The sequence below is a fragment of the Mustela putorius genome, unplaced genomic scaffold (assembly GCF_011764305.1).
Source record: "Mustela putorius furo isolate JIRA1106 unplaced genomic scaffold, ASM1176430v1.1 tig00537227_pilon_pilon_pilon, whole genome shotgun sequence".
Classification (NCBI taxonomy): domain Eukaryota; kingdom Metazoa; phylum Chordata; class Mammalia; order Carnivora; family Mustelidae; genus Mustela; species Mustela putorius.
This window is the reverse complement of record NW_025422368.1, coordinates 8,815,121-8,840,672: the sequence shown is the minus strand read 5'-3', so window position 1 is coordinate 8,840,672 and position 25,552 is coordinate 8,815,121. Positions and strand designations below refer to the sequence as shown.

Sequence of the window (25,552 nt, the reverse complement as noted above, 5' to 3'; positions counted from 1 at the left end):
GTGCCCTTTACTTTCACCTGTGCCTCTGCATCACCTGGGTAGGACTTGGGTGAGGGGGAAATAAAACTGGGCTGCCTTCCAGACCAGTGGAATTAAGACTACCACAGGCACATTTTTTAAACAGCTCCCGGATGATTCTGATGCACTACTGGCACACCTACGGTAGGCCCAACCCTAGGTCCTTGAGGTGCCCTTTACCGTTTTCTTTGTATTCCTTCTCACATGTTGCAAACTTTAGGAAAACTTTTTTCTCACCATGCCCTTCATTAGAATTTCCCTCATGGGGGGCCTAATAAGCTCTGATGTGTCACCAGACACATTATCCCCCGACCTCAAAGAAAACACTGCTACTCAGGATTAAGCATGGATTTATTTTAGTTCAGTTAAAACATACATTGTTTCATTGAAACGGTGTAGCACTCTTTGCCAACAAGTCCTATTGGAACCGCTGGCCTCTAACAGTACAGTGGGGGTATTTACACTATATACAGAAAGCTAACACACCCAGGTTTCTCAAAGATCTTTCATTACATTAGATCACATTTGATTTCATTACACTAGATCACATTTTGAAACTACTGCATTTTGAAAATTAGACCTTATTTAAATTTTAAATAAGAGATCTGAATTTGCACCAAGTTTTCATGAAAAAATGTGATGTTCATCCAGTCTGTTTATTGCAAATACAATTTAAACAATATTTTAAATTCTTAGTGTTTACATAATTAGTCAATTTGTTTATATTGAAATCTCTGTACAGGTACTTTTTGGGACAATTCTTATAGATACATTTGAGTTCATCAAAATGCAGTTAAGAAACTTACAGGAATATATACACTTGAACCCAAGACCCAAACCTGACATTATATACATTATATATTACAAATACATATGGACAGACAATGTATGTACAGATTATCATAAATATTGAAAAATAGGTTAGCTTTAATGGATTAATGCTGTTCTATAAATAACATTACAATTATAACTGAAACATCCACGGAAGACAGTAATGCAAAATGAGGTGACAAGACAGTGGTTTTAATACTGAAGACTGCTCATTAATGGGAATTCACTGTTTTAGGAACCTCAAGGCAGACAAGATAGCTCCAAGAAAACCATGCAATGGAATTTACCCTAGGCAGTTTGTTTTGAAACTCCAACAGCCAAAAGAGGATTGAACGAGCCTCCCCACGTCAATTTGCTGTGAGAAGAAAATTCCTTTTTTCTGTTCCTTCCTGGTTGCCACGGTAGTTTCTCCCACATGAAAAGGATGTAAACTGTAGAAAACAATTCTACTTGGTACTTCCTGGCAGGTCTCAGATACAAAATCAGCAATTCTTCCAGGAACTCAAGCAGAAGTGCCAATTCTTGGTCTGAACTAGAGGTGAGGTTCTGAATCTGAAGGGAGTGAGTGCTAAAACCCAATTAAATGAAAGCAGCGCCGTAGAATCCATCTTCTCACTGCCTTTCTGGATGGTCCCCAATCATGTTATTTTTGTAGGAACACAAATGGACCATTGGTTTCACCCAATGTAGCACTACAAGACGTCTTCCAGTTCCACAAGGGTCTTCACAGACATATCCTGTCTGTAATTTAGTCACATATAATACAAGAATGTGTAACAAAAACCATGTCTGCCATGTTTCTGGCCCCTACCTAAAACTAAAAATGCGGAGTTTAAGAGGAAACCTTAGAGCCAGAGGCCAATTGATGATTCCATTATTTGCTTCCCTCAACCACTAATGGAATTATGTGTATTAGATATTAGACATGATGCCTGATGAGCAAAGTACCACATTATTTAATATATTCACCATACACCATAACGTACAATAAATGTGCTCTTAAAGCCACGTGATTTTTTCACTTCTAACTGGCACTGAAATGGAAGGATGAACATGCAGTTGGACCAACTACTTACACTCAGGATGCACTGTTTTCCCTAGCTAACCATCTGTTGGATGTAAACAAATAATTCTGTGTTGTACAAGAATGAGATGACAATCCAGTGCAAAGGAGTTTTAAAACTTACTGCATGAGAAAACCCAGTGGCCTGTCTGAAGAGAACTTATACCAAATACCGGTGTAACCTGTGAATTAGACCTCTACTGTAGACAAAACAAGAACACAACTAAGCCATACATTATCAAGTAATTCCCACTTCCAGCAGTAGATGAACATTGCAAAAAGTTGTACTCTCTGGATAGAATAGTTTTGGCCTATAGCCATCAAATGCCCATTTCCCACTGCTGGAAGCAATGTCAAAAAAAGGGCTGGCCCAAAACAAAAACAAAAACAAAACCCCCCCCCAGAGCTGTCAATACAGCTCTGGAGACAGATGCAACTGAATAAACCCTGTTTTACCCAATTGCACTATTTGGTACCTCAAAATTAGTTATTTTACTTCCCACTGCTTTGTATCTTCCATTCTAATAGATTGAAGCCATAAGTGTATTTCAGTCTGAATGAAATAAATTAATTGGGGCCAGAGAAGAAAAGTGATGAACGAGTTCATCTGATTTGGTATAGCAATATAATCCATCAGTTATTTATTCTTTAACGGTGAAGTCTGAATGGAAAAAACTACGCTCCTATTCATGGTACAATTTGTCTACATCATTTTCTCTAAAAATTTTTTTGGGTTAAAAAAAGTATTTGGCTTATTATGCCTACAAAAAGGCAAATCATTTCACCATACTAATATTTGTTTTTAAACACCAATGGTTTTTTCTTATGGAATTTGTTGACAATTGTTTTTGGATAAAGTTTAAAAAGAAAGCAACTTTTTTTAAAAGTAAAATAGTGCTTCTGAGGTCTTAAAATATTTTTGGTACAAAAAAATAATAGTGTTTTTCTCAATGGTTATTTCAATACTTTGCTGTAAATTAATAAGAATTGTTTCTCACATCGAATGGTTCCATTAGGCACATTCAAGTAAAATCATAAAATATCCAAGTTAAACAATGACACAGCCAACCATGTGGCTTGATAAAGTTAAAGAGTTCGTCCATTCTCTGGAATGGAATAAAATTGTCACTTCCATTAACCCGAGACTCGTGGTTTGGTTGTTCATATCCATTTCTATCATACAGAATAGTTTCTTTAAAAAGAAAAAAAAAAAGTTCACTTATTCTGCACTCAGAAGAACCAGCGAGGAATCTGCACTTCAAAAGGAAGTGAAACTGAAAACATTAGGTGAAATTTCATAGTAAGTTGAGAGTTGACTCAACACTGGCATCAAGTGGACTAGCGGGGTTTCAGCGGCACCAGTTAATGGCCACCTCCGTGGGCATCGTGTACCCAATCCAGAACAATCAAGGCCATGCTTCCGGTCATCACGACTATGCCACTTAACAGGAAGAACACAGCCTGCAACAAGCATAGAGACAAACTCATCAGCCAGCAGAAGACATACCCGTGAACATTCCTTCCTACTTTTAAAAATGGGCTTGAAATCACTGAAATGATGTATTTACAGGGCTACACTTTTACCTTGCTCAGATAACTGTCTTAAGTTATCAAGAGCTTACCTACAGTACAAAATAACTCGGTTTTTGAAATCTTCCCCAAATTTGCTTTCTCATTCCTTTGTTTCAGACAGAAATGTAAATACTTTTCTTTACGGAATGAACTACTTCACGTCGTAAGCAGAACGGGACTAGTTTTTTGTTTGCTTCTCACATTTCTTAAAACTTCAAAAATTTTAAGTCACAATATCAAACCGAAGTCATCCTAAAACACAGCCTGGTCAAAGCCAGAGCTTTTCTACCCCCTTCAGTTACTGCCACTATGTATTCTGAATAAAACAAGAATACAGCTGAATTATATAGAATTATAAACAATTCTAGTGTTTTAATCAGACTAGAACTGTAGCAGGGTGAGGACCGAAAGGCAGTCTTTTTGCTAAATAACCTCCCCCCCCCCCAGGACCTTCTGTAGTTAACATTATCATGTTCTTTGTAAAATCAGCTGTATTACACTTTAAAGTTCATTTTATTATTTTAAAGTATAGGTATAGCCCTCCTCCCCCTGGCTCCTTGCTTTGAAGACAGTTTGAAGGCCCATGTAAGTGTCGAAGTGGGCAGCAAGACAAATACCAGCTCCACTAATGCGGGACGCTGACTGAGCACCTCCACACTGCACATACACTCTTTATCTGTGCTCCTACCTCTGAAATATCTCAACTGCTTTCTTGTAATTAACTTAGGCCTATATTCGAAGGCGAACTGTCTTCCACCTTTCCTGCCCCAATCTTCCATCTGTGAAGATCACCATTAAAGAAATATACACTAGAAACTAAGAAGTAGAACTAAGGGACTAAAATCAGGTAATTCTAGTTTTAGAAGATCACGACTGTTTCTGTAAGTCTGAACAGCTCACTCACCCCAATCTTTTGTACAGATTTCATAGGTTCTTTCTTCACTAACTTGATATAAAAGGCAGATGGCAGAATAAAGATCAACATAGCAGCTGCAGATGCCCCTGAAAAAGAACACAGACCACTTCTTGAGAATTCAGTGAATCACTGGCCATTCCTTTTTTAAACTTTAAAATCGCTGATGTGATAAAGGACTCTGACACTTTCTAAAACTTACCGATGAAACCAAAGATATCTCTAATTGTTGGGACAAAGATGACAAGCAAATTGGTAAATGCCAGGATAGACACGGTTATGATACTATGACGCCACCAACTGAAATCTTTTGCTGCACACAGCAGGTGAGTTACAGAACTCCGGATCTGCAAAAGCAAACAAAGAGAGAGATAAAAATTCCAGCTTTAAATTAATGGGGGAAAAAAAATCCCCAAATAACAGGGGCTGTATCTTTAAAAAAAACTTAAAAACCCCAACTTTCTAAATACTTAAATTGTGCCCCTTCTTCTACTGCCGTTTCCTTAATATCTGAACATTAAAAGATCACTTTAGGTCTTCAATTACGGAAAATATACTCAGAATGCTTTAAAAACCTACAAAGTATTTTAAATAATCCCTTCAAAACCACCATCAACTTGGTATTGCTCTAAAAGCGTTTCCCTTCTTACAGAAGAAGAAAATCTCACAAGTCTTCACATGTTTAAAACCTCATTCCTGGTGAGCGGAAGGAGGGCAGGTGACCACTTACTGGGAAGATGACTACTGGTACCGTCAGGGTGACAGCCACTAGCACAGCCAAACGAACAATGAGAAGAAGAATATCAGTTCCCATGACTGTAGAGTAGGTATGAAGCAACTCTGATTCAACATGTTCTATGGGGAAAGACAAAGGAAAAAAAGCTTCAAGTGAGCGGTTTCCTCTAGAGATTAGGTGGGAAATCTAACTTACAGCAAATACGCAACAAAATTATTAGCTACTCACAAAACGGGTATAAACTATGAGGCTAAGAAGATTAATTTGGAATTAGGATTAATGCAATTAAAATAACATTGAAGGAAAATTTTCCTAAATACCAAGTAGAGATTTAGCCACATGACCCTCATCAAAAACAACAGGAGCTACATAGCTAAATCCCATGGTCTGGCTTACAGTTTGTGTTGTAGAATGTGAAGATGACTGGAAAAGGAGATAGCATAAACCCAGATGGAAGCGTACCGTATGAATGCCACCAAATGGCTAAGATAGGACCCTGGGCTTTAGAAATTACTGATTAAAGACTATAGGAAATTCTCAGCTCTAAATTCAGTTTCTCATTCCAACTAGGAAATACACCGAAACATGGAATTTAAGTGATAGATTATACATGCGCAAGTATCAATTTTACTTCATGAAGTGTTTCTGAAAGCTAAACATTATTTACCATAAAATGTCAGGTATCCAAAGAGGGCAGCAAGCAGGTACATGAGAAACATGGCAAAAAATGAAATCTTGGACACATTCATCATTCTTCTACGGCTGCGGCTATGTAAATTCAAAGAAAAATACAGATATATACTTGAGCAATAGTTATAAGCAGTAATCAAATGTTCTTCTAACTTTCCCAATGAATTTACATAAAAAAAGAGCACTCACCCTTTGAGTTCTTCGTAAATGGGAAGGATAGCAGGATGACAGACAAATGAAAAGGTCAAAATTGGAACCGCATAGACAGTCTGTAAAAAACGTGAAACATTTACTTAAAATCCTCATGTAACACATTTGGGTCATCACAGGTCTGCAGTTTGTGTTTTTAGAGTAATGAATTTTAGCATCAAACCCTTAAAGTTTTCCTTCTTCTAATCTCTCACTAAGTGTGATCAATATCCTAACCTCAGAAGGTGTCAATTATTAACATCATTTCATTTCAGTTCTCCATCCATTTTAAGATATAATCTAACATTTTCTTCTCAGTCTTCAATAATTCAGTAACCAGCTACTCATGTTTTCTAAAGAGTAGCTATACTACCCCTCCTCCTTTTGCCTTGGGAGTTATTTTTAAATTTCCAGGGGCTAGTATCCCTCTCTTCTTCCCTAAAAATCTTAAGAAAAACTACATTTAGTCACCTGTGAGTTGAAGATAAAATAACGTGGTCTGCAAGAATCATCGTCCGTCATATTAAATACCATCTCAGGTGTAAAAGCCGTCGGCTGGGTTAAGGTGCTGTTTAGGGTCTCATTAATTATCAAGCCAACTTCCACAGGGCAAGGAATCTGAAATTTCTTGCAAATCACCTGAAAACGGATTATTTTTGCATTTGTTAAACTGAATAACCTGACTGGGCTCATAAACCAATCTCTAGCTTTAAAGAAGAAATATACCTACCACAATCAGGAAGAACATCATACACAATAAGGAAAGGCCACTGGTATATCCCAAATATCCTGTAGGACGCAGAAATTATTGCTTCAATATAACACATTTCAGGCAAAAAGATTTTCTCAACTTTTAGGCAGTAACTCAATTCTGTCTGAAAGTCTTTAGTAATGAATACAATATTAAATTTCTAATTCTTAGGTACTAAGGTATAGAATTACTTAACAAAGCTTGCTAATAACTAAAATAATAGAAACTTTCATTTTGTGTTATTACTATTTATAAAGCACAAATATTATCAAGTGTCAAAATATCCCAGCCCATCCTGGTAGCCACTGTTAGGATTTTGAAAAGGCCAGCCCATCTGGTAGCCACTGTTAGGATTTTGAAAAGGCCTACACATGTGTACGTGGCAGCTCCCAAAGTCCTGTTTTGGGGAGCTTTTTAGCTTTCAGTTTCTATTAAGAGATAGCCAACTAGCTAGTGATAGGCTCATTTCAGTTCTCTTTAGAGATGGGTTTACTCACCTAAATTTCTCAGCAGGGACAAAGGAAGAATGAGCACCAGCGACACCAGCAAAACCAAATAGTCACCGTTCAGATACCACAATCTGAATTAAAGAAAAGAAACACAAGGTCAAAACCAATCATGAAAATTCCCAAGATACTACACACCTCTTCTTACTGGACTCATTTCATAGAGACACTATAAAAATAAACACAAAAAACGGCAGGTCTGGAAAAAGCACTGCTTATTCACAAAAAGCCTATAGAGGCATAAACTTCTAGCTGTGTGCTAGCTCAATATTCACTCAGGTTAGAAATGGGGTATGAACAGTATAACTTTTGTCCCACTGTTTGCTCTGGGAAGGCTGCCAGCTGATTCATAACATAAAATGCTTCTTAAAGGCTTGATACTAATGTAGGGAACAAAGCAGCATTGTTAAGTCAGTAATCTTATCTTTCAGCATTTTTAGAAGAATTGTATACCAACTCGGTTATAGCTTTGGCTTACAATTTTTAATGCGAGAAACAAGGAAATTTAAAACAAGTTTCTTTTAGACGCTTATTAGCAAGTGGAATTATTAAACACTTCAACAAGGAAATCTTCTCATACTTAGGTAGAACACATAGGCAAAGACAAACAACAAAACCCAATCCCCCCCAAACCAGGATTTATTCCAGATAGTCAAGAGTTATGTTGTGATACCTTGACCCACCTTGACTCCAAAAACAGTCAAAAGGTCTCTTCTGAACTTAGAGAAAATATTACCCATGTCTCCTATAAGAGTTTTAACAATGTCTTTTCCTTCCTAGATAATCAACCATACCCTCTCTTAAATCACTATTTTCAAATTCTAATTGTCCTGTGAATTCCACTACACTTACTTACTTCAGCAACAAAGACCCCACAGAAAACTAATGTTTAAAGATCAGCTTATTAAATTTCTAAAGCCAAAGAGATAACCACACTTCTCTATTTTGAGATAAGGAGCTGTAAGTAAGTGGGGAAGTAAATTGCCCTTCCCCATGTTTACTCTAGATAAAAACCTGTTAGTCCACTGGGAGGAATAACTGTGCTACAAGGATAAGGTTTCTACAACGTGGCCATACATTTTCTGGTCTTATGCATTTGAACAGATTAAGTTTTAAGAATTTCAAATTTATGAAAAATCAGACAGGACTGATTTGTAATGTAATTCAAAGCTTCAACCTGACTTAGGTTAGATTTTGTGTTTCTCTGCTACAATTTCTTAGAGAACAAATACCAAAAGAAAGTTAAGAAAACCTGCTTTCACACACAGGTTAGAGAAATTATTATCCAGAATTACAGCATGAGCTTCAGTCTTTGGTCTTTCATTCTTACGACTTCAAATCAGTCTATGAGGGACTTCTTGGTCAATTTTAAGAGGAACATTTACAAAAAATAATTGCTAAGTATTTTGTATTCAACTTTGATAAAATGTATCTAATCATGTTAGACTATAATTTTTCTTATGAGTAACCTTACTTAGCACCTACCCAGTTGTATCTTCAATGTTCATTAATGCCTGGATCACCAAAGGTAACTCATATTTCACTATGAAGAGGTAGCTTGACATAGCTGGAGGAAAACAAAATTATACCATTACAAGTGCAAAATGTGGCATGTGACACCAAAAGTAACGTGTCACCACTCTGCTACAAAGAGTAAAAAGTCTACCCAAATGACCTTTTAAAAAATTCTCACCTCCAATGTTCTGCATTGTAATTGATCCAGAGGCTGCAAGCTTTCCAACTAATCCAAATGCTTTATGTCCCAACTGTTCGTATAATAAAGACCCTAAAATAGAAGAACACAGAAGCATGAAGGAACGAACGAAGAAAATCCTGACAGGCATAACTGTTTTAGAAGTATCAAGAGTGCTACCATACCTCCTTCATTGGCAGTCTTTAGAAGGAGATGAACAGAATACAGGGAAAATATTGACACAAATGTCAGGAGGATTCTGATGAGAGAAGGAAAAGGCACAGGGTTATACATAAGCACAGCTATATGTAAAGGCAATTCTTGTGCTTGTTATCAAAACATTATGTCCTAATATTTCTGTGCTAGATAGATAGATAGAAAGCCCCTAAGAACTGGTGCTCACCATCCTGGCTAGCGTCAACATCTTCCCTTAACCTGGTATTAAAAACCTGCATCGTGTCTCAGGTGTTAGCTCCAAGGTACTGGTTAAGAGCAAGGGTTTACCCGCTGCACCAAGCATGTCGGGAAACCCAGGAAAGCTGAACTTTAAGGTGGTGGAGTTATGAGACCTAGAATCTGGTTCTGGCACCAAAATATTTAACTGTATTCTTGCCACTTCTCTGCATTTTAAGGTTCCTTTTATCTGTAAAATGATGCCTGTCAGTAAAAATGTAGCACATGAGGCACTTGTGAAATCCAACTGAGACAGGTTCAGGAAAGACCCTGAGACCACTTGGACTATGTAAATAAGAAGAGGAATGGGACTAGGAAGGGAGTGAGATACCAACATTGGAAGCATCGGGCACAGCTTTAGAACAATTAGGCAAAAGTTAAAGAAGTAAGCACTGGGATGATGTACTGTATTGCACGCCATGGTGTGGAATACAGGCCCAGTATTATGATGAAGTTAAACAATGCCTGTGCTAGAACAAGTAGCCTATCAGTCTGACTGGGGTTGCTCTTGGCTCCACTGGGTGGAACAACAACAACAAAAAGACTAGGGGAAACTAGAGGTTCCCCAGTGTCACTTAGTTTTCCTTTAAAGATACAAGTTCTCTCTCATTGCAGATTTACTTTCCTCCCCTCCTGGGAAAGCTAAGGAAAATGTGGATTTTTTTTCTATTAAAAACAACAACAACAAAAAAAACCTCAGGAAAACCCATTGAAAACTCTGCAAACAAGACCATTACTTTTCCTGAATTCTGTAAAGGAAAACCAAATCCGGTACCATATAAGATCTGGCAAAGAAATTGAGGTCTGTTAGTTATAACACAGGTGGTGGCATTGAACTGCCATTCCAATGTCAAAAGCTTTACGGGGCCTAGTGAGAGGTGGAAAAATGACACCATTGGCCTTACCAAAAACAATGTTTGAAGTATGCAGACAAATTCAGTCTTCCTTTCTTACACTGAAATTACAATGAGGGATGAATGGACTTTATAACCTTTGAGGTCACTTTCAAGCTTAAGGCTGAGTCTGCCTAATAAGGTTAGCTAGAGTTGTTTAACCACACTGTGATAGCCACATGGCTTCTGGCCCATTTACCTCTACATCCTCTAAATGCACATTATAAAATACTGATGGGATTAAAAACTCACTTGTTTAATCATTTATTAAAAGGGTTAATCAAACACATAGACCTTATTAAAGTATAATTTCAAAGGCACAAGGGTAACGTCAGAATTTTGTTTTCACTTATGAAACAGGTGCCATTTTCTCTCATGTTAACTATAACTACACTAGCAGCATTAAAGATCGCCCAGTTTTTACAGTTAAGAGTCAGGAAGGATTTTGGAGTATTTAACAATGAGGCCATTCAAGTTCCCCAATAAAAACACTCTCTGGTCCTTCCTATGTAAATTCCTTCACCTTAGTAGGAGGTCTCAAAAAGCTTCATGCTAATGAAGCAAGCTGCTAGCTTCCAATGCTCAAATGCCAGGCTTAACTTCGGTACAGGATTTCACCACAAAGTAGAACTTTGCAAAGGTCTTTTCTTTTCATGAGCATTCTATTCTGTTGGAGAAAATAACTTGAGTAGATGGCACCCATGTGTCACGAGGGGACAATTCCCTGCTCCCTGTAAGATGTGGTTTCTTCATCAGCACAATAAATCACACTATCTTCCACAGAAATTGCCTTACCAGGAGCCCAAGGGTACTTAAAGTTAACAGCTATGATACAAATATCATGGAAGATGTACGTTCAAATCTGCATGTGTTTTTGTTGTGTACCTTCTTCTCCCTGGAAAACAGGGTTCCTACTTTTCTTATTAAATTATCTGAGAATCAATGACCCCACACCAGTTAAGAACCACTGCACGGAAGTGTTCTACTGCTCCAAAATCCTATTCTAGGCATTTATGCTAGAGAGCACAGGAATAAATCATTTTAACGGGGCAACTAGGGAAAAGAACATTTAAAAGCAAGTACTTATTAAAATATTTATTTTTTTGCTATGGCATGTGGCAATCACACAGACCTGGAAGAAATAAATATTAGAATAAAACAGAACCAAAATAAAAAAAACAAAAAAAACCAACATATGGGTTTCTTTTTAGTGTCCAGAAAATTATGACTCACTTTTCTTAGAACAAGCATGTTCCAGGTTAAGCAAATACCACCACACCCTATATATTCTAAAAAGTCTGTTTGCCTTATGAAAAGGTTCTTGGGAAGACTATGTCAACTTATAAACTGAGTTGGAAGTACCATGCTTATTAGTATTTTTTTGCTAAACATTCTGCCAGAACAAAATTTCTAACAACTATGGATTTATCAATGGTTCTTTTTAGATATACAAACCCTGTTACCACTTAAACTATTCCCACTGACTTAATGACTTTTGATTTAATTACTAGTTTCCAGTGTTGTCCTATTTCTTCCTAACTGGCTTTCTGGAGATCATGCAGTTTACATATTACAACAAGGAGGCTTTTGGGTTTCTCATCTTAAATTTCACACAAATGATTTTAAAGTTAAGTATTTCAACTGTAAATTCTGTCTCTGGAGCCAAGAGTTTTATGTTTTATCATATTAACTGCCCTGCATGGCAGACTCACTACTTACACATACTTACATAAAAAGAGCAATTCCAGTATTAGCCATGGCATAAGAAAGCCCAAGGATTCCACTGCCCACAATCGCATTGCTCAGATTAAATACTGACATTCCAAAGGAAGTAGTACCTGGATGCTACATAGAGGGAAAACGATAACCAAACATATAACAATAATTAAATGGAGAAAACCAGCTTTGGGCAAGTTAGATTGAAATCTAAAAGTACAACTATTCTTTCACTCCATAAAGCCAAAGACACACAAATTATTATGTTCAACTTACAAAGTCTGTTTCATACTTCTTCTTCCCCAGATTTGATTCAAGTAAAAAGTTCTGGTTTTCAGGATCTACATCTGCATAATGGCTGTGAGAAGGGGGGAAAAAGGAATTCTCAGTCTTTTCGAAACAGACAACGGAATGCTTTAACACAAACAGCCCTTCAGTTGTCACGCACCTTCCCTGAAATGCGTAAGCGTTAAGTAGGAGTCGACTTTCACCAGAGATACTGTCAATGCGACAATCGATGCTCGTTACAGAGACTATACTCGCTCCAGATGCTACGGTAAGTTACAGCAACCGAAGCAGAATTCCAGGTCAAGAACCCTTAAGTCCCGCAAGCCGATCAAAAAACAAAACAAAACAAAACAAACAAAAAACCCCACAACAACCCCAAAACACACACAACTTCTCCCACCTTTTCAGAGCAGCTTGCTTGGTGGGGTAGGAGTAGTTGAAATCGCTGTTGGAACTGTAGCTGCTGCTGTCCTCATCCGGGGAAATATTGAACCTTCCCATTTCGGTTTTCTTCATGCTGGCACCGGGAGGAAGAGAGGATGCAGCGGTGAACACTGGGCTCCTTTTGTCCTTGGCGGTGCACCGGCCCGCGCGGCTGCCTGCGAAGAAGGTAGAGGCGGCGCGTCAGGACTGCAGCGCTCGCCCGCCCGCCCGCCAGCCCGCCGTGGTCACGTGACGCCGCCGGGAGGCGCAGCGCGGCTGATTCATCCCCGGCCAGGCGAGTGGAAAAGTACCAGCCGAGCGCGAGGGGCGGGGGCGCGCCGAGGGGCGGAAAAGTACAGACAGCGGAGCCGCGGAGAACAAAGATGGTCCCACCGCGGCGATGCGCCCGCAACGGCCCGCGCCCTCCGGACCCCAAAGCCCCTCTCCAGAGGACTTTAGTACTGCACGCTCTCAATTATCCCAAATCGGAGGGGAGGGGTGCACGGGGGCTCTGTTTCGGCTTTCCTCCAGCCTCTCTGGTCGTGCACAGGCATGCAGGGCACACATCCCACCCAGACATTGGTTAGGTGTGCGTGCAGCCCAGGCGCACGGCTCCCAGTTTCTAGCATTTGCAACAACAATGCGCGTAATCCATCTTTTCATGCCCGGAGTCCCAAGATGAGGAAATGCCTCTGCAGCAGAGAGCGAACTCAAACGGGGCAGAAAGAGCTGACACGGGTCCTCTCCCGAGAACAGGAGAAAGCCCGTTCCCCGGCGACAAGAGGCGCCGGGGATTTGTTTACACGCGCACGCCCGTGCCCTCGAGCACACTCGTCTACAGGCATTTGGCTCGCGAGCGCTTTCGCCCGGCCGGCCCCTCCTATGCCCGGAAAAGAAACTGATGCAATATCGATCTCCGATTATCAAATCTTCCGGGGCCGTCTTCCCCAATCGTGGCCTGTGTATACGAGAAGCCCGAACCTTCCTCCACTGCCCCCATATACCAGATCCCCCTCGATCTCATTTTTTTATTAATGCAAATCAGTCACAAGACTTGCCGCAGCGGAGCCGCGGGCCGGGGTGGTTCCCCTCCCCCTAACGGGAGGATGCAGCTCAGCTCCCGGAGGGCACGCGGCCCCCGCGCCGCGCCCCTCCCCCGCCCGAGAAGGGCGGCGACCCTCGTACCGGCCGGGACCGAAGGCGGGTCCCGCCGACCCGACACGCCAGCGCCGGAGGAAACAGACCCCGCAGCTACCTTCCCGCCGCGGCCCCTCCCGAGAGCCCCTCCCCCAATCCCGCCCGGGCCCCGCGCCCTCCGCACAGACGCCCCCGCCCGCGTTACCTCGGTGGTCTCCGCTCCTGTATCCCGGAAACGTCACGCAAACGCCTTCGGTGGTTTTTTCTCCGCTAAACAAAAATCGTAAAACAAAAATAAAAACAAAAAAACCAGCAATAGGCAGGAAAAATAATTTTAATAAAAAAAGGAAATGGCAAGTCGCTGCCGCCCCAATCGTCCGGCGTCCGCCGTCTCGAGGGAAAGGCGCGAGGCTGCGGGAACGCGTGGTCCGGCTGCGGGCGGTGCAGTCGAGAAAGCTCTCCGGGACGGCGGCGTCGGGCTGCTCTGGTGCTGCCTGCCCGGCAGCGGGTTATAGCGGCCGCCCAGGAGAACGCGTCAGGGGGCGGGGCCGCGGCCGCCCGGGTGCCTTCTCTTTGTGTATCAACACTACCTGGGCTCCGCCCCCGGCCCGCCCGGGCCCGCAGACTCCGCCCCCTGTCCCACTCCCCCCTTTTCCCTCCTCCCCCCGCGGCCCACTCGGGCGGCCGGCCCCGCCCGCTGGCGCCCCCACCGTTCGGAAGAGCCAAACCCCGCTCTCTCCTGCCTCGGTCAGTCCCGAAAGACCCCCGTGCTTCCCTTGGCCAGTTCATTTCAACCTCGGTAGGGGCCCAACACATGCGGTTGTCTTTACGGAGCCTTCTCCTCAATCCCTTCCGTCCGAGTTACCAGCAGTCTTTGCTGTCTCCTCAAGGCTTTTTGGGACACATCCCGCCCACCCAACCCTTTCCTGCCTGTTATTTTTGTGATTTACTTGGGGTTTTTCTCTCGCAAACTTGGACTAGTGCGGCAACGTGGTCTCCATGGTCGGTTCCGTTCTCGTTCTTTCTTCTCCATCTAGACCTGCTTTCACTCTAAGAAACTAGTCTGATTGGGTCCGTTGGTAGCTGTATTTGGGTCTATCCTTTCTGTACGAGCGTGGAAAACCCTACTGGGGGAAATGTTGCATCTCGACCAGGAAGCCAGACCCCTTGCAAGGGGATCCCGGTTAGGCCTCCGGTTGGGGGACCGGCTCTTTTGAGGAGGCGCAGGAGTCCCCAGTTTTCCTTTTGCAGACGCATCTCGCTCATTCCACCACCCCCGACCCAATCTGAGAGCTTTCTCGCCCTCCTCGCCTTCCTTCCCCTGTATTTACAAAGGCGCAGGCTCCCCTGGAATGCCGGTCTGGGAGGCTTTCTCCCGAGCCGGTCCTTCCCTTCCAGTGGTGATATGGTCTTGCTGAGCCAGGCAACTAGGGGGCCCCTTCGCTGCGGAATCCTCCGTGCTGCGGAAAGGCACGAGTCCGTCCCTTCGCTGGAAACAAAGGCCCCTTAGGAGAAATGCTTGTTGAATGAATGAATAAACAAACGAGTTTGACCTCCTGCTCTCTTCCTTTTGGGGACGTGGGAGAGATTGGGCAGGGCATAGAGGAAAGGGCTGGGTGTGATCACAATTTTTGCTTTCAATGTTTTCCTGAGGAAATCTGTACAGCTGTCTGTTTCCGTGGCACGTGAGGCTGCGGGTGTCCTGGGCCTGCACCAGCGTTCATGATTGACAACGGAGGACCCGCTTTCCCCTTTGCACTTCTCTGTGCCCAACCCCTTCTGCTAGTCAGACCAGTCTCACCTCAACAATACTCTTTCTTGCTTTAGTGCCCAATTTTCCCCTGACCATCCCTCAAGTCTTAGTCACTGAACCTCAGGCCGGGCCCCTCTTTTTTGCGCGAACTGTTTTTTAAGCAGTGTGGTGCTGGGCTTTTTTAAACCTGTGCTGTCTTGTACTCAAAATTGTCCCAGGTTGTTTGCAGTCTGGTCACCCCAGGGAGAGAGTGAACTTCCCCAAGTCAGGATTGGCATTTGACATACAATCCGGGCGGAAAACACTTACCTTTTTTCTGCATTGTCTCCTTAATAACACCAATCAACTCTTGTCGGGAGGGCATTCTTAGCGGTGGGTTGGAAGGACTCCCTGGAAGTTTCTTTATATCGGGTTTCAACTGATAAAAATCAGAAGGTCTTAAACCACCGTTTCATCCAGGTGGGTCCCCTTGCCCAGTCAGAGGGGCTACGGAAGCCCTCTGGGTGGGTGGTTTTGGTTGGCAAGGGGCACCCTCACAGCTGGATCTCTTGTTCTTTGGACTTTTGGTGGTTTGTAGGGCAACACATGCTTAAGAGAACCTGTAAAATTCAGGGTGTGTGTGTGTGTTTGTTTGTGTGTGTGTGTCAGTGTGTTGAAGGGAGGACCGTAATCGTGTTCTGACCTCCGTATTAGAACCTAAACAGTAACTGGTGAAAAAGAAAAAATTGGCAGAGATATTGAAACATCTGTTTTTCTTTTGCCAGTTTTTCAAAGGCCAATCTGAGGCACATCTGTTAACTCAAGTGGCTTCCAACTGAGGCCTGATAAGCTCTGGGCTAAAATGCATGGGACACAGTGCCTTTACCCAATTTCTGGGAGTCTGTGCTGCTCAATGCTTGTTGGTTAGAAGTGCTAAAATTTTGCTTCATTTCCAAACTACTGTTTTTAGAGGAATGTTTTTCAAACTGCAGAATGGAACCCAGTGGTGGATAGAGACGAATTCAGTGGATTACTATGAGCTTTTTTCCTTGAGTGCCAGAGAACAAAATAGAATAAAAGATACCACTATGCTATGATATAGTTATGCTCAATACTATTCTATAAAACTTTAATTTTGATTTATACATATGCATATATTCTGAGTTGTGATGTAAAAATGTATTTCTTACTGTGGGTTGGGATCAAAGAATTTTGAAAGCTACTGAAAGCAAACCCATGCCAAGACAGAAAAATAATCACAAATATTCATTTGTCAACTTGGATTTTCAGAAATGCAGTCAATGTGGATTGTTAGAACTTTCTAGCAAAGGTAGTTTTCTTCTGTCAAATTATTTGAACATTATTACTTAATAAAATACAGGGGTTTTGTTTCCTGGGGGCACAAGGAGTTGACGTTCCTAAAGGATTATTAAACAACTTGGTCTTTAGGATGTTCTTCAAAATTCTATTTATCCAGCATCTTACTTTGCCTGAAGTAGGCTTAAATACTAAATATGCTTCTTTCTAGCCTCCCTTTCCAACCAAATAGTCTGGTTTGCTTCCTTCCTTCCTTGTTTTTTTTTTTTTTTTTTAATTGGGGGGTGGGTACAGAGGAAGAGGGAGAGAATCTCAAGCTGACTCCCTGTAGAGCAGGCAGCCCCCGATGCAGGGCTCGATCTCACAACCCTGAGATCATAACCTTGTGATCACGACCTGGGCAGAAATCGAGAGTCAAAGGCTTAACTGACTGAACCACCCAGGCACCCCTAAATAGTTCTGTTCTCAGGTTGGCTTTCATGGCTTTCTTCAAGCTGGCCTTACTTAGCCTCTATTTTTGTCCCTATCCTTTAGTATTCCTTGTGGTAGACAGCTGCCTGCCATTACTGAATACCTAAACTTTATCTTTCCTTTGATGCTCAGCTTAAATACCACAACTTTGATTAATTTTTCTTTATTAGATGCTGCCATTTGAAACTGATCTCATTCTACTTTGAACTTAGTGCTTTGTCAGTATCCTTTTGTGGCACTTCTTTTGGTGTTGTCTGTGTAACCGATTTTATGTTAGTATCTTTTCAGGGTAGAATTTGACTAATCATACCCAGCCTAGTAGCTTGTAAAAAGAAGGTACTTTCTGAGTAGATAGATGAATTGAATGAGTTTTTTCTCTATAACACCTATGTCTACCTGAATTATACTTATTTATTTATTTGTTTGTTTATTGTTTATCTCCCTCACTAGAATGTAAGCTCTGTGAAGGCTGGAATTTAATCCTGTGAAAATTAATAAAAGGAAACCTCACCAATGTGGATTTGGGATGCTAGAATGGGAGGCTGGTAGGGGGTGCTGGTACCACTCACCATCAATTAGGAAAAGAATTGTTGATTATAGACCCAACAGAAGAATCCTCAAGTGGAAAGAATCATCAGTTACAGGCCCCAACATGAGAAGATGTACATTGCATCTTCTTTCAGATATTAACTACCCCTGTAAATCAGTGGATGAGAAATTGTCATCACTCGAACTCTTGCTTCTCTCCAATAGACTTTTTTTTTTTTAAGATTTTATTTATTTATTTGACAGAAAGAGAGATCATAAGTAGGCAGAGAGTAAGGCAAAGAAAGGAGGAAATAGGCTCCCTGCAGAGCAGAGAGCCAGATGCGGGGCTCGATCCCAAGACCCTGAGATCATGACCTGAGCTAAAGGCAAAGGCTTTAACCCACTGAGCCACCCAGCTGCCCTCTCCAATAGACTTTTGCTCAAAACAACCCCTCCCAACTTTCTCCTTCTTCTCCATAAAATAAGGTTCCCCTCATTTGTTTGTTGGACTTGCCTGTGGTTTTGCCCTAGCTTGCCTGACCAGATTGTAATTGTCTGCCATTCCATAATAAACCCACTTTTGCTAGTAAAATGACTGGCAGTTGTAGTTTTACAGTTAGCTGCTTTGATCGCTGTTGGCTCCAGACCCTCGAACAGTGCCTGACAATACATTTTTGTTAAGTGAATAAATACAGGAATAAAGAATTTTGAGCTTCTCTAGGACCAGGAGAAAACATACTATCTAGTGTAGCTAAAGAGCATCTATCTGATCCCCTACTGGCCAAAGCAGAACTCTTGATTTCCCTAGCAAAACTGTTCTTCTCTTAATTTTTACAAGTTAGAAAAGTAACACCACCGGGGCACCTGGGTGGCTCAGTCAGTTGGGTGTCTGCCTTCGGCTCAGGTCACAATCCCAGAGTCCCAGGATGGAGTTCCACATGGGGCTCCCTGCTCAGCAGGGAGTCTGCTTCTCCCTCTGCCCCTGACTCCCCTCTCATACTTTCTCTCTCATTCCCTGTCTCTCTCGAATTAAAAAAAAAAAAAAAAGGAAAATAACACCACCATTCATAAGGAAGCTTACGCCCCTGACCATGATCATCTTGAGCCATTCTTTTCCTCAAATATCCAATACATCAGCAAATCTTGAGGGCTCTGCCTCCAAACAGATTCAGAATCCTGCCACTTCTGACCATCTCCACTGCTCCAGTCCTAGTCCAAGGGACTGTCACCTCTCTCCTAGATCACTGCAAAAGCCACAGTCTAACTCATCTCTGAGCTTCCATTCTCCACCTAGCTGTCAGAAAAACGTCAGAACAGAAATCAAATCCCTTGCTTAAAAGAATAAATTATTTCCCTTCCTTTGAGCCCTCCAGTGACTGTTCATGACACCCAGAATAAAATCCATATTCCTCACTCACCATGCCAGTACCAGGTTGTGCCCTTGCCTGCCTCGGTGGTGCCCTTGCCAGCCTCCTAGGTCTCATCTCCTAGTACTTTTTTTTTCTCCACATACTAGCCAAGTTGATTTTATTTCTCTCCCTAAAACACTCCAAGTTATTCCCTTTTCAGGGCTCTGTAGGTGCTCTTTCTTCCACCTAGAAATCTCTTTACCTAGATCTTTGTATGGTGGTTTCTTATCACTTCGGTCTCAGTTTAAATGTTGCTTCCTCAAAAACAAAACAAAACATTCTGGAAAAATTCTTTGACATTCTGGAAAAATTTGTCCCTTGCGTGCATTCTTCATTTCACCACTGTCCTACGTTTTTTATTGCATTGATTTCATGGTATAAAAACATACTGTTTAATCACTTATTGGTTTGCTTATCACCTCCCCCCTTCCTGCTTCTCTGCCAGACCCCTTTGTGGAATAACTCCAAAAGGAAAAGTCCTTTGTTTTGAGCACCTGATATATAGAAAGAGTTCTATGAATTAGTGAATTAGTATAGTTAACACAGAACATAAATAATACACTGAATAAATGTCTGTTGCAATGGCTTGATGGTGGAAAAGGACAAGTTTTTCTTGAATCCAGTCTTCTGTACGCTTTGAGTGTGACAACTGATCCCAAGACTTGCTTTCTAATGGCTTCATTGATATGACCTTTTGCGGTGTACACAGCCTGACATTCTTGTCCGGACAGTGTTACTCAAAATTCAACTATGGACACTGGCATTAGGAAGAAACAGAGAAATTCCAACCTTCCCCAACCACAGCTGTCCCTTTATTCCAATGACTTACATATTTCTCAGCATTTGTCTCTCCCAGGTTCCTCAAAAATTCCTTTTCCTACTCTTTTTTCCCCCTCTTATCATTTTGTGTATTTTATTCTTGACATTATGTTTAGTAGGAGCTCAACAAATGAAATGCTGTATTTTATCTTTGTAAGACCGCTCTTGGGCCCAAAGCAGTAATATTAACCGTCTGAGTACTCTGGTGACTCTAGAATGTTTTTCTGGTGCCGAAGGATACTCCATTAAGTAGCCATTGCCGTGTAATAAATCATCTCACAACTTAGTGGCTGAAACTTCAAAGTTTCAGTCTAGGAAGCAGATATTCAAAAGCAGTTCAGTTGTGTGTTTTGGCTTGGAGTCTCCTATGTGGTTGCAGTCAGCTGAGGGCTAGGTCTGTAGTTATCTGATGGCCTGCCTGGCAAGCCCGGGTTAAGCGTAGGAGAAGACTACACAAGGGTATGAATGCCAGGAGTTGAGGCTCTTTGGGGGCGATCCTGGAGGCCAGCCACCACAGAGAGGTTGTCAGCAGCAGAAAACATTTTATTGCAAGAAACACCGTGTGCCATTAAAAGTGGTTTGAATAATAAGGACTCATATACTCATATACTAGCTCATGTAATAGGAAGTCCATAGATAGGACAGTCATAGGGCTAATTCTTGGCCTTGATAATCTCCTCAAAGACTAAGAGCTCACCATCTCTTCCCTCTGACATCCTTGGCATGCTGGAGATGTTTCCTGTCAGGGTCACGTGTTGGCTGCAGTGGTTTCAGGCGTCATATGCAGACACGGCCACATCCACAAAGAAAGGAATCAATTTTATTATAAGAGATAACATTTCCTGGAAGTACTACTTTATACATCTCAGGACCTACTGGACAGAATGAGGTAACATAGTCAAACACAAAAATCCAAGATGCATATTGTGAAGCCATATGTTTGGAGGCATTACCATTCTGTCAGTACACACCTCATTTCTCAGTCAGAAAAAGAAAATCGTGGTGTCCATAGAAGCTCAACTTTAAACATAAAAGAAAAAATATTGAGGTAATTTTATAGATATTTTAGTATCAACATACTCAGTTCTTTTGGGGCTACAGAACTTTCCAGAGTAGCAGTACGCTGTTTTTCTGGTCTCTTCCCCAAGTAAAGAGGGAAGGAATGGCTTGAATAAATGACCTTTTTGTGGTATTTATCCATTGGCCTTTTCATGTGACCTGAGGATGGTCTATTTTGCTAGGTGTGATGCATAATAATGAATGTGAACGAAAACAGTGTCAGAAAGATGAAGGATTTATTGACCATAGTTCTTTCACTGGGTAAACTGACACCTGCTAATTAGCAATAAGTGGCTTGGAAAGTGAAATGTGAAAGCAAAATCACAGACGTGAATTCTCACGTACAGGCTGCCAGGTTATTCAGAATGTGCCAAGTTTTCACTAAGAATACCAAATTAAGCTGGAAGACAACATGTGTATATACTTCGTAATAAAACGATTTATGTTTTAGCCAATAGTATAGGATGCTCCATTGTTTCGAAAATCAAAATTTTCACTCTTAAAATTTTGCAAAATAAGGTGATTTAAAATACCTTTATTTTTATGCTTGCTAGTGGTCTGTTTTCTCGTCCAAAGAGAAATGACAGTAACTGCATGATGTGTTCTACTCAAACCACTCTTAGGCCAAGCCCACGATGGGCTTACATTCCCGGTCTTCCGTCAGTTTCTGGATCTTTCTTTGCCCAGGGCTACGATACTCAAATAAGGGTTTATTAAAATTAACATACCTGTAATTCTCGTTCTTAGATGGAAAACATTTTCATATCTGAGCTCAGTTCTGGAATCCTTACTCAGGTAAAACTCCCAGTTTTTGCTGAAATCTTTGGCAGCTGATTAGACGCCAGAGTCCAGTTCCAAGTAACCTTTTTTTGGGACATCTGGCGATAATGCCACTTCTCAATCCCCATTCCTCTTCAGGGACATCCACCCAGAGGGGCAGTCCAGAACCAACCAGTTGCCGAAACTGTTAAATTTATTTGTTTTCTTGAGGTGAACCACGCGCATAACACACCCCTTTTGAGTGAAATAATGTCATTGTGTAGCCATTTGTCACCCCTGGGTGGATGAGGTCAACAAACTCCCCAAAGTTGCTGTCTCAGGAATAAATTTCATTCGTGGTTGGAAGAACGAAGAATGTTATGGGATAGGGAAAATAACTTGTTTATTTGCCTGCTGGTTAAGTGGGGGTAAGCAAAATAAAATTGGGCCGAACATGGGCTCTGCTGGGGCGACGACGCAGTGCGTTAATTGAGTGAAAGACCAGACGCTGATCTGAACCGTGTTCTCCCTTTGTCTTTCACTCCACCCGAGAGGGGGGCGTGACAGGCGGATCTGGGGCGGCGGGACTTGAGGGGGCTTGCGGCGCCCCAGAGGCGAAGGCGGAGGCGCCAGGACGCCGCTCCTCGCTTCTCAGGATGCCAGCGGGCTACACACAAGGTCGGGGGCAAGGCCGCGCGGCGGCTCGGAGCCCCAAGGAGGGGCGCGAAGGAAGCGAGGGCTGCCAACCCGAGGGCGAGCCGCGCGGGCGGCGCCAGCCTGGAGGCTGCAGCGGGCGGGGCGTGCGCAGCGCGGCTCCCGAGGGAGAAAGGAACCTCCGCAGTGGCGGGGCAGGGCCGCGGCCGGAAGACGGGGGCAGGGGGGGGCAGCGAGGGGGGAAGGCGACGGCGGGGGGAGGCGGCGGGCGGGGCCTCCGGCGCGCAGCCCCAGTAGGTCTCCGGGAATTTTCCACTAAGGCGCGGAGCGCCAGAGCCGCCAAGGTGCAGCCCGCCTCTGCGCACCCGGGGCCCACGTGACGGTGACTCACCAGGCGCCGCCTCCCCGAGCCCCGGGCGGGGAAGCGGCGGACAGAGGAGCGAGGGAGGGTAGGGAGAGGAGGAGGAGGTGGGAGAAGAGAAGGGAGGGGGGTCGAGGACGGCGGGGAGGAGGAAGAGGAGGAATGTGCTGGGGGAGGCGCACAGGGGAGGAGGAAGGGAGGATGCTGGAGGTGCGGAGGCCCCGCGGCGCTGGGAGGGGGCCCCTACGACGCCCCCTCCCGGGTGGCCGGGACCTGCTGGACGGCTGCCGAGCGCCCGCCTGCCACGCGGAAACCTAGACAGCCCTCCAACGGCTGGGGCTGATCCCGGGGTGCTTGGAGGAAAGCCGCAGAGGGGAGGGGGGGGGCTGGACGTCCCGCGGGGTTTTCGCGAACGCGCCAGGCCGCGGAGGGATGCCCCGCTTGGGAGATTGCGCTGTGGGAAACTGTCACGCCCTGTTGGCATCTGTCGGTGCCTGTGTACGTGGCTCTTGACGTGGAGAGCCGTGGCGGTGGAAGGCGCGCACCGGAGGGAGGGACGGACAGACGGAAAGACGGAAGGAAGGGTGCGGCCTTGGCCCATCCTCTGTTCCCCGGGAGACTCACAGGCCCTGGTATTGGTCCGATTAAACCCCCGGACCCACGAGGCAACCGTTGAGGCTGCTGAGAACGTGGGATTTGTGCAGCTGGTTCCAGATGGTTCCCCCGTTAAGACTTGGAAATCGGCATTCCAAAGATTCCCACTTATCCTTCTGCTGGGTTGAGTAGACATTACACAGACACTCCTCCCATATCGCTGCTGTTGGAGGAAGCATTTATTATACAGAAGTATTTCAACTGTTTCATCTCTCGTGTCCTTTTAGGTTCTTTCTAGTAATTGTGACCTCTTCCTTTTCCTCAAGTCATTCCATCAAAGACTTGGAAGCAAATTAAAAAGAAAAAATACTAACCTGAATTACAAAGTTAAGATCTTTGTTTACCAACTGCATTGCCTGTGAAGGCATTGTGCTCTGCTCAGGGTTCCTCACATTCTCTTCTGGGGCCCTCTCATTTCTACCTGCAGGCAAAAGCGCAGACTAGAAAAAGCTGCTGAACCTGCCGGCTGCCATTTCTACACTGGTTTTAACTTTTGCACCAGAACTATGTATATTGTCTTCTCATAGCTTTCCGCAATTAGAATTACTGTAACTAAAAAAGAATAGCCAGTCTTCGCGCACTGCTTGGGATCGGTGCTGTTTTAAGTTCTTTATAAATATGTGAATATTTAATTGAAAAGATGTGTGACATGGGGGTTGCCTAGGTCCCATTATACACCTTAGCTCAGTCCTTATAGATAAGGAAATTGAGGCATGCTTGAATAAGTTAGCTCGCTCGAGGCGATCCAGTTTGTAAGTGGAGAAACTGGAATCTGAAGCCAGACAGTCGGAGATAAATCTCATGCTGTGGTCACTATGCTATGGAAATTTCCTATTAAACATAACTGTATTGAAATATTACATTTACATTTTGGTGGAGTCCCCCCCCCCCTTTATTTAGCCTTCCTGAGGTTTATTTTGAAGAAATATCTAAATTTAGTTTGGGCAGGAAACCACAGCAATTTAAAAAAGAAACTTATGAAGAAATCATGCATTCCTAGGCAGTATTATTACTTTTTTCATACATGGAAGACTTCAAATATTTGACCCAAGAACTTATTTTCCTCAGGAGAAGTGTTTGTCTTCAAATATCTTTAGCCCCTAGTAAGTGGTGGGACCTCCAGGAAAATAAGGATGAGGCTCCTCAACTGTCAGTGTTGGATAAATATATAATTGAAATGTACTCAAGAAGTGAACAGCCTTGAAATGGTCAATGGCATAATGTAAAGTGAAAAGGAAATTTCGGAAAGAAACATAAATACTGGATACATTCAGTACGATACTGTGGATTCCTTCCTTTCTCCTTCCCTCCCTTCCATCCTTCCTTCCTTCTTTCTTTCTGGAACCTTCTTTTCTGCCCTCAAAACCTTCACTGACCTTTCAGGATCGGCTTCGAAGCCTCTTCTGTATGCTCTTGTGCCACCCAGAGTCTACTGTGGTGGCATTTATAACCACAGTGTATTCTCATTGCTTGTTCACCTAGCTCTGCCTTTCAGGAGATCCACCAGTTTCCTGAAGGGCAGACATTCTGTCTGGCTCAACAGTGTATCTCCAGAGCCCAGCACAGTTGTTTGTCCTAAAATGGGAATTCAGCAGTACTGGTTAAAAGGTAAATTGTCAGTCTCCTAAGGATCTACCAAATTGGGATTTAACACAAACCAGGACAGCAATGTGACCATGGGGAACATAATCTCTGTCCATTCTTGGTCCATACTGAACTCTCCAGCCTCCCTTCTTTCTTACATTTCTTTGTTTGTTTTCTTCTTTCCTTCCTCCCTTCTTTCCTTCCTATGTAGCTGCCTATCTATCTATCTGCTTTTCCAGGGGATATTAACTACCCTGGACAAGGGAGATACCTTGTTTGAATGAGTACATATGCTGCTGCCCCATTTGTTATTTTGCACATCATTGTTTTCTG

The 25,552-nt window shown here is 43.0% G+C and overlaps 1 protein-coding gene across 2 annotated transcripts; it reads right to left on the bottom strand.

Annotated features, from left to right (window-relative positions):
- Positions 1-1,271: 1,271 nt before the first annotated feature.
- SLC38A2 (solute carrier family 38 member 2) lies at positions 1,272-14,356 on the bottom strand. 2 transcript variants are annotated; one of them, XM_004765587.3, is made up of 16 exons: positions 14,078-14,356; positions 12,713-12,911; positions 12,301-12,382; positions 12,038-12,153; positions 9,148-9,221; positions 8,963-9,055; positions 8,755-8,836; positions 7,261-7,343; positions 6,743-6,801; positions 6,484-6,651; positions 6,013-6,092; positions 5,801-5,901; positions 5,128-5,252; positions 4,600-4,744; positions 4,389-4,486; positions 1,272-3,373 (listed from the first exon to the last, which is right to left on the bottom strand). In XM_004765587.3, exons 2-16 carry the CDS (start codon positions 12,826-12,828, stop codon positions 3,275-3,277), a joined length of 1,521 nt encoding a protein of 506 aa, XP_004765644.1. In that variant the 5' UTR covers positions 12,829-12,911; positions 14,078-14,356; the 3' UTR covers positions 1,272-3,274. The 2 variants fall into 2 exon arrangements, with proteins under 2 accessions (XP_004765644.1, XP_012918470.1); XM_013063016.2 differs by lacking the exons at positions 12,038-12,153; positions 14,078-14,356 and having other exon boundaries at positions 12,713-12,854.
- Positions 14,357-25,552: the final 11,196 nt, after the last annotated feature.